A 9,673-nucleotide genomic window follows, 5' to 3' on the forward strand; every position below is an offset into this window, starting at 1 on the left:
CTTATTTTTCTTTCATATGAAACTATCTTTGTTTTACCTTCATCTCTGAAGGACATTTTCACTGGATACAGAATTCTGGGTTGACAGTTCTTCTCATTTAGCACTTGAAAGATGTGGTGACACTTTTTCCTGGCCTTCTTGGTTTCTGACAAGAAATCTGCTGTCATTCAAATAATAGTTCCCCTATAGATGATATGTCAGTTTTCTTTACTTTCAAGATTTGCTTTCAAAATTTTCTTCTTCAAGATTTTTTCTTTGTCTTTAGCTTTCAGATGTTTGATTATGATATTTCTTAGTGTGGATTTCTTTGGGATTATCCTGTTTGAGTTTCACTCATCTTCTTGAATTTGTAGGTTAATTACTTTCACCAAATTTGGGTAATTCTGAGCCATTATTTCTACGATTTTTCAGGACCACACCCTTTCTCCTCTCCTTCTGGGACTCTGATGACACGAATGCTAACACTTTTGTTGTCCCACTGTTTATTGAGGCTCTGTTTTTTTTTTCCTCAGTCTATTTTCTCTGTTGTTGAGATGGAATAATTTCTATTGATCTATTTTTGAGCAGGAACTTGTTTCTCATAGTTTTTGAGGCTGGGAATTTATTTCTCATAGTTTTGAGGCCAAGATCAAGACACCAAGTTTAATTATTTGTGAAGGGCTGCTCTCTGCTTCTAAGACAGTGCCTGTTGCTGTATTCTCTGGAGGGGTAAAATAGTGGAAGGTGGAAAGATATTGATTCTTTACTCTGTCATCTCCATTCTGCTGTTGTGCCTATCTAGTGAGATTTTTATTTTCCAGTTCTAAAATTTAACTATATAATGGGTTATTATATTTTTAGTTCTGAAATTTCCACTTGGCTCTTTTTATATCTTCTGTTTATTTGGCAAGATTTTCTATTTTCTCATTGTTTCAAGTGTGTTTGTAATTTCTTATTGAAGCATTTTTATAATGTCTTCTTTAAAATCCCTAACAGGTAAGGCCAGGCGTGGTGGCGATTACATCTGTAATTCCAGCACTTTGGGAGGCTGAGGCGGGCAGATCACTTCAGGCCAGGAATTCAAGAGCAGCCTGGCCAACATGGCGAAACTCTGTCTCTACTGAAAACAAACAAACAAACAAACAAACAACAAAAATTAGCTGGGTGTGGTGGCACACGCCCGTAGTCCCATCTACTCAGGAGGCTGAGGCATAAGAATTGCTTGAACCCTGGAGGCCGAGGTTGCAGTGAGCCGAGATTGGGCCACTGCACTCCAGTCTGGGAGACAGAGTGAGACTGTCTCAAAACAACAACAAAAAAATCCCTAACATAATCTCATAATCTGTGTCATTTCCCTGTTGGTTATCTGTTGAATGGTCCTTTTATCATTCAAGTTGAGATTTTTTTCTGGTTCTTGGTATGATGAGTGATTTTTATTGTGTGCTGGACACTTTGGGCATTATGTTAAGAGACTTCAGATCTTGTTTAAATTTTCTATTATAGCAGACTTCTGCTAAAACCACACTAGTGAGGTTATGGAGAGTGTAGCACCCTCTGAGTAAACCCATGTGGTCTCCTTACTATGGTGGAAGTCCAGGATTCTTGTTCATTTTTTTCCCCATGGTGTTTGGTTGAAGTAGGGCAAATATTGTCAGAAAGGTTTCTGTTTTACTAGACTACCCCTTTCCTGGTCTTTTATCTAAAGCAAGAGAATTTTCTTGGTGCAATTTTTTTGTCTGCACCTGCCAGAATCTTGGTTGCAGATTTTCTAGTGCCCAATCTGGGAAACACAGGAGGCAAAAAGAAAACCCAGGAAACTTACCACTGTCAGTCCTTTAGTTCTGAGGACTCTAGCTACTCTGCCTTGTCCTCTCCAGACTCACCGGAGAAATAATAAGCATATCAGATGTTTACGGCATAAGCTGGTGCTGCTAACGTGCAGCCACCCAGCTTTCAAAGTCTTCTTATGTTTGTTTTATATATTATGCCCAGAGATTTTAGTTCTACTTCACAAGAGCGATAGTAGGAAATACATCTACTTCATTTTGTCCAGAACTGAAAGTCTGACTTTCATTTGTTAAAAAACATAAAAGTAATGCAGTGGTTGGGCTCCTGGATCTTTAAGACTGCTATTTGTTCTGATCTCCGTGAATTACCGATGTAAAATGATGCATGGTAGTGATCCTACATGGAAAAGTTGAGGAGGAAGACTTTTTTTTTCCCCAGCAGTGATTGAGTAGGAAGAGTACCTTGGCTTTTTGATGTAGCAGGAGTTTTTCTTGAGTAAATCAGTAAATTGGCATTTAACTAGAACTAGTAAAATCAGGATATGAAACAGAACCTGGAAAGTCCCTGGCCAGGCTGATATTCTACATCTCTTTTGAGGGCTCTGTAATTAATACATCCCTTGGAGCAACTGTGTCTTCTTCCTTGTTAATTGGAAGCTCTTGTGTTTTCCATGACCTCTTTCTGGTGCTGAGATTTTACATCTCGTATATGTATGCTGCATCTTCCTAAGTTAGGTAAAGTTCCTTCAAGAGAGCAGGAAACATTCAACCCGAGAAAGCTGATTGAAATTAAAAAAAAAAAAAAAAGAGAGAGAGAGTGAGAGAGCAGGAAACAGCTCCCCTACTACCTCCTCTCCCTACGGGTACCTACTAAAGTGGTCTTGCTCACCCTAGAGGCCCGTAAACATCTGATATGCTTTTTATTTCTCCGGTGAGTCTGAGTAGCATGAGCTGGTGCTCCTAATGTGCAGCCACCCAGCTTTCAGACCTTGCAGAATTGGCTGTGGACTGTGAGAGACAGCGTCTTTCCAGGGCAGCATGTCTTTAAAAAACAGAGTTCAGTAAGGAGGCCCACAGTAGCTACCCAATCCACAGGGAGGTGTTTACTGAAGTCTCTCCTCAGGATCTTTGTGTTTTGGGATCACGTCATGATTTTAAGCCATACACTAGAATGTTCATATGTTTGACCGTCGTTTGCCAGCCATTCCTCCCTCTCCTGGTGACTCCCATCTATCCACTCACCTTTCCGCCAATAGAGTCCATGTATTTGTAAAATGAATGTAAGTGTGAATGAGCAAATGCAAGAAAGGAGAAGAATGGAATGGAATGGATGAACTTGAACACTACAAATACTCTTGGAGACCTAGAGATTCTCATGAATTTGCAAATTTATTGACTGAGGCACTGGGGTTGGGAGGTAGTTGTACAGAAACCAAAGAGGCTAAACAGCAGAACTAGATGCGGCCGGAGAGCTCAATGGCTTCTTGCAGGTAGGTTAAGACATGAAGGATTTGCAAACCTCGGGTAGCATCATGAGAGCTCTAAGCCCATCGGTGCCCCTGGAGAACACCTCCAACTCCTTCGCCTCCGTGGTACCCTGGGGGACCTATTTGGATGGCCAGGTAGGCGCCTGCTTCTGCTGGGTCTGGTGGCAGACCGGGACGCCCTTGCCACTCCCGGAGCCACCCACGGAGGAGCCGCCGCCGCCCCCAGAGGAACCACCTCCGCAGACTGAGCCCCCGCCACTGATGATGCAGCCGCTGCCAATCCCGGAGGAGCCGCCGCCGCAGCCGGAGCTCCCGCCGCCCCCGCCGCTGGAGAAGCAGCCATTGCCGCCGCCGCCGCCGCCGCCGGACGACCCCACTCCGTAACTCGGCTGGGGCGTGAACGAGGTCTGAGTGACCTGCTGCGAGGAGACGTAGCCGGAGCCGCCGCCGCCAGAGGAGCCTCCGCCGCAGCCAGAGCCGCCGCCGGAGTAGCCGCCGCCAGAGCCGCCGCCGGAGTAGCCGCAGACAGAGCCGCCGCCCCCGCCGCTGGAGAAGCAGCCGGAGCCGCCCCCGGAGGAGCCGCCGCTGGAGACGCCTCCGTAGCTCTGGCACTGGACCGCCTGGCCCGAGGAGCCGCCGCCGGCGGAGGAGAAGCAGCCGGAGCCGCCCCCGGAGGAGCCGCCCCCACCGCTGGAGAAGCAGCCGGAGCCGCCCCCGGAGGAGCCGCCGCCGCAGCCGGAGTCGCCGCCACCGGAGGAGAAGCAGCCGGAGCCGCCCCTACCGCTGGAGAAACAGCCAGAGCCGCCCCCGGAGGAGCCGCCTCCACTGGAGTACTTGACGCTCCCACCGGAGCCCCCTCCGCAGCCTCCAATGCCGCTCCCGCCCCCGGAGGAGCCCCCGCCGCAGCCGCCGCCAGAGTAGCCACCGCCGCCGTAGTAGTCGCAGCCAGAACCGCTGCTGCCGCCCCCTGAGCCGCCGCCGCTGAAGAAGCCGCAGCCACCACCGCCGCTGCCGCCGCCGCCGCCACCGCCACCGCCGCCAGAGGTCTTCACGCAGTCCACTGGGGGCTGAGGCGTGGGCTGCTTTTTCTGATAAGACATCTTGTCTGAGAAGGAAGGATAGCCTGGAAGGAGAGAAGAGAGCATCGCTGGACCAGCTGCAAGAGGATACTTACAGAGGCAGCTGCATCCATAGCAACATCGCCATCGTCCCAGGGCTCCTTCAGGTGCCCGGAGAGCCCTCAGGGGGGTTTCTTATGATTCCTGCTTTTGGAAGAGTTGAGTTCCTCATTCCCCTGCAGAAGGCCTTCATTATGCTTTAAACAGCCCAGTTAGCAGTGCCCATTCTTTCTCCCAGCTCTGCCTCTGACCACTGTTGGGTGAGTTGAGGGCAGATCACCCACACGCCCTCCTCTTTCTCATTTCCTGTTAAATGAAAGGGTTTGAACACTTCATCTTTCAGGCCTCTTCCAGTCTCAACACTGATTCTCTGAGTGCAAATAGAAAACTACCACAAACCTCTACCTAGGATAGGGGATTTTACCCATTCCCAGCACAACAGAGAGAGGTTTGTTGGACTCCATTCTATTGAGGGCTGTTGCACTCCATCCTCTGCAGAAGCTCTTAGTTCAAACTCTTGGTCTGTCCCACTGAGCTAGGCCATGATCCAAGAGCTAGTTACTAGAAAAGACAGGCTCTGCTGTGGCCCTGCCTGGAGACAGGGGAAGGACCCTGGTAGCCCTTTGGACCAATATCCCCGACCAGAAGCTATTAGCCATCTCTTCCATGATTTTCTCAAGTCCAAGTTTGGTAGAAGGGACTTTGACTAGTAGGAAGTTGTATTTCCCTCTCAGAACTTCTAACTCTGTAAAGCAGCAATTGGATTTCTGTGGCACCTCAAATCCCTCCCATCTGCAACTTTCTTGGAATCGTTCTCCCTACTCTCTTGAGAGTGGGCTCAGCCTCTCCTCCTGACAGGTTCACAAGGTCTGCTCAGCCTGTGCACAGGCTGCCTTGGACAACCTCTGCAGAGTCCTTCTGTGCCCGGCACCATGCCTGCTCCTATGTGGGTGCCAGAGAGGCAGGAGATAGTCTTGTCTTTGTGGAGTTTACATTCTGGCCAGAAGACCAGAAGCACCATCTGCATGGCAGCAGCTCATGCCCTGCTCCTTTCCTGACCACCCTCTAAATGTGAGTGCTTTTGGGAAGGCAGAGGTCCTATAGCTCCCAAAGGGGAAAGAGGCCCTGGTCCATCTAATCTAGTCAGGCCTGGGCAAGACCAGCTGGGAAGATGAGAGAGTCAGTAGAACCCACACTTACCCAAAGCACCAGGAAGGGTGAGTGAGGAGAGAAGATGCTGGCAATGTGAGGAGCACTGATCTCCTGAGGTTATATGTAGAGCTCTCCCTGACTCATTGATTGATCCAGGCCAGCTTCTTGTGTTTGGCCTCAGTTACGTGACCCGTGGCTGTCGGCCACACCTCCCTGTGATTGCAGGCACAGGATGGCCCATTCATGAAGGTTTTGGCATTCTTGAGATGGGCAGCCTTGTGTGTGACTGGCCCCTTCTCTGATGCAACAGTGTGGCAGGCTCATCAGTGGGGTCACCCAGTCAGAGTGGATGGCAGACATTGTTTCCAAAACCTCTGGCACAGGACGCATACCGGGTGACCACAGGGCTGTGCTTGAGGAATAGGTCCCAGAGTCTTGAGGTGCCCTAAGAGAGTCAAACTGAAGATCTCAGTGCTTTGTCCAAGGAGTAGGACCTTCCAAATCCTACTGTTTGGCTTCTGGTCCTGCTACTCTAAAAATCCTCAAAACTTTAGAACCTGTTGCTCCTTTGCAAAAGTTTATCTCCCAGGATTTCATGTGTGTTTTGCTGGGGTGTTTCTGTCCTGCCCACTGGAGGCATGAGTCCCCAGCACCCAGCTCTGGACTGCACACCATAGACAGTGCTGTAACTAATGTGACGTGGGAAGCTACTTTGATTCGTCCCCAGAGACAGCAGGCATTTGAAAAAGTCTGAGAAGGATAATCAATACTGACTTTCCTTGCAGCAGAGCAAACTAAAGAGATGGACCATGTGATCCCACAGTGGCTCTTTGGCTCTGTTGTCCTGTGGTGTTGTGTGGCAAAACACTGACCTTAGCCTGAGGGGCAGTCATTGAATGGGATAGACTTGAGATTAGGTGACAGGTTGGGTGCTCCCTTTGCTATTTGCCAGCTGTGTCACCTTGGGCAGAGTCATAGCTCTTAGTGCAGTGCCTGCACATGGGAGGCACTCAGTAAATACTTATTGACTGTGGAATGATCAAGCTTTTTGACCCTCAGTTACCTTGTCTATCAAATAAAAATAGTAGTACCTATTTCACAGGCATGTGAAGAGAGAATAGTTATGTTAAGTGTAGAAGGTGATGCTGTCTTTTTTGTTGTTTTCTCATATAACAGCACACCCTTACTTCCAACCTGGCCTTCCCTTGGACAACAAGGCCAGAAAGGAGTCCATGAAGGGATTGGGCAAGTCCAATTCTTCTCCTAGGAAAATAACTCAAAACTTTCCTGTTGACTCTGGACCGGTAGCATCACCTCTGCGCATGCAGAACAGCATGCTTCTTCTTTCATAACCGGAAGTCAATTGGTATTGTTTAAGATACCACAGTCAAACTTTGTTCTGCCCAGTTATGTTTTGAAATGACAGCTCCAATAATAAATTCTTAATTATAGTGCACTTTTAAGGATCCAGATGATCCTGATTAGACTGTGGCCATCAGAAACTTGTGGCACTAGTTTCAGTTTGGACAGCATAAACCCAGGTGAACCCAAGAGGAACTCAGGTGCTCTCCTCCTTAGAGGAGACCCAGTAGGGAGAAGACAGGATCTGCTGGAGAAGGCAAGTTTCTCTGCTTGAAGATGAGGCAGTGTGGAGAATTTGGAGGGAAACAGGCCCAAATTAGTGATTGCTGTGGGTATAAGAAAGAACAGTTTTATTTAGTTGGGCCATATTGGAAAGAGGAGCACATGTGGACCACGGTTCCCAGCACTGATATGTGGTCCCTGGTTGGCCCATTGCTATGTGTTCACCAGTCCTTAGCAAAAGTGTAAGTAAAAGGACGTCAGCAGGGTATTCTTGGGAAAGAAAGTCTTCAATTCTGAAATCATGGCCTTCCTACCTCTTCCTTTAAAAGATATGGTGACATGAGGCTGTAGTTGTTTCTTTTATGTCCTGCCATGTCAAAATGAAAATTTGGCAATGGTGTAATGATGATTACCACTTTTTTCTGAGGGAGTTATTACTTTTCCATGAAATTCTAAAACTTGGGAACTGGGCTGGGCGCGGTGGCTCATGCCTGTAATTCTAGCACTTTGGGAGGCCAAGGTGGGAGGATTGCTTGAGCCCAGGAGTTTGAGACCAGCCTGCACAACATAGCAAGACCCTGTCTCTACAAAAAATACAAAAATTAACGAGGTGTGGTGCCGTGCGCCTGTAGTGCCAGCTACTCTGGAGGCTGAGGTGGGAGAATCGCTTGGGCCCAAGAGTTTGAGACCAGCCTGGGTAACATAGTGAGACCTCATCTCTACAAAAAAATAAACAAAATTAACTGGGCGTGGTGGCATGTGCCCGTAGTCCCAGCCACTCAGGAGGCTGTGATGGGAGGATCACTTGTGCCTGGGAGGTCAAGGCTGCAGTGGGCCAAGATTGCACCACTGCCCTCCAGCCTGGGTGATAGAGTGAGACCTTGTCTCAAAAAATAACAAAACGGGAACCTAAACTACAGTTGACCCAAAATGACTAATCTTCAAATTGTCCATGTTGGCTTTGGGGGATTCATTTTCTTCTAAGAAATATAGGGTTTTTTTTCTATTAAATTTAAGATGTTAATTCTTTATTTGTTAATCCAGCCAAAACAAATGTACTGGGCACCATGTTAAGCATCAAAGAGCCAGAAGCCTTTCCAAAGCTATGCATGGGTCTTTTTGGTAGAGTCGTGGGTGGGGATGGTGCCCCATGCCTGCCTCTGCCACCCTATATAGCATTTAATAAGAAAGGATATACATATTTAACTATATATATATAGTTTTATATGTATATATAACTACATATATAGTTTTATATACATATATAACTATAGTTTTATATGTATATATAACTATGTCACATCAGCCTCTTCTGCATGTTAACTAAATATGTGTACTAGTTACAAGTTATATATATATAATATATAACTCTATATATAGAACTCTATATATAGAGTTCTATATATAGAGTTCTATATATAGAGTTCTATATATAGAGTTTTATTTATATATATATATAAAACTTGTAACTAGTACACATATTTAGTTAACATGCAGAAGAGGTTGATGTGACATGATACTGAGTACCAGATCTTGTGGCTCTATATATATAGAGTTATATATATTGTATATGCAAGTTATATATATATATATATATATAAAGCTTGTAACTAGTACAAATATTTAGTTAACATGCAGAAGAGGTTGATGTGACATGATACTGAGTACCAGATCTTGTGGCTTTCAGCCCTGAGTTAACCTTGCCTGATATATGAATATGTGAACCTGGTTTCCCATTTTATCTTTCTGGACCAGAAGCAGTAGTCCTAATGGGATATCTGTGTGGACAGCAACTGATTATCACCTTTTATCATATCAGTGAGGAAATAATGGGATTTTGTAGAATTGTAGAATGACACATAGGTATTTGGGGTTTTGTAAGACTTGGCAGGTCAGATTTTTAAGGTTTATAGCCTTTAGACACCTAACCCTGCAAGGTGTGCTTGATAGCACATTTGACTTCTGCAGTTTGACAGATTAGGACACGGTTCTTGCCTATACTTGTATCCTTAGAGGGGATGGTCCTTAAAGCAAATGCTACACAGTGCTTGGCATGGTGCTGGGCATTAATAGGTGCTCAGTAAATCCCAGTGGAATTGAAGGAACTCTTGAGACCTATTGACTGACTGCAGTTGAGAGATGATCTTGTCAGATGATAAGGAGTGGAGGGTTTCAGCATGGAACTACAGATTAAACCTAGCCACTGTGCAGAATGAACAAGCCTTGTGCAGGGAATCCAAGGCCAGCTATAGAAGTGACACTGGGCTAACACTGGGCTAGTGGAATTTTAGCCTGCTTCCCCGACCACCCTCACAATATCTATCTGATGGGAAGGCCCCGTATAGGAAGTGTTTGTGTGTGTGTATGTGTGTGTGTGTGTGTGTGTGTGAAGGGTGGTGATTCTTCAGAAAGACGTGGCAGTCTAGGGCGTTAAGGACACATGGGGGCTTATCCACAATCACAGATGCGTCCTTTGGAGAAAACCCAGCTTTTGATTCATAAATCACAAAAAAGTTGGAGATTTATTCTTTCTGCCTCTCAGCTTATCTTTGTGGGAAGCTCACAT

General features: G+C 46.4%; 1 protein-coding gene across 1 annotated transcript; it reads right to left on the reverse strand.

Annotated features, from left to right (window-relative positions):
* Nucleotides 1–3,142: 3,142 nt before the first annotated feature.
* Nucleotides 3,143–5,673, reverse strand: LORICRIN (loricrin cornified envelope precursor protein). Its single transcript, XM_054473683.1, has 2 exons — nt 5,572–5,673; nt 3,143–4,376 (listed from the first exon to the last, which is right to left on the reverse strand). Exon 2 carries the CDS (start codon nt 4,351–4,353, stop codon nt 3,373–3,375), a length of 981 nt encoding a protein of 326 aa, XP_054329658.1. The 5' UTR covers nt 4,354–4,376; nt 5,572–5,673; the 3' UTR covers nt 3,143–3,372.
* Between the last annotated feature and the right edge of the window lie 4,000 nt (nt 5,674–9,673).

Source organism: Pongo pygmaeus, chromosome 1, assembly GCF_028885625.2.
Source record: "Pongo pygmaeus isolate AG05252 chromosome 1, NHGRI_mPonPyg2-v2.0_pri, whole genome shotgun sequence".
Taxonomy (NCBI): domain Eukaryota; kingdom Metazoa; phylum Chordata; class Mammalia; order Primates; family Hominidae; genus Pongo; species Pongo pygmaeus.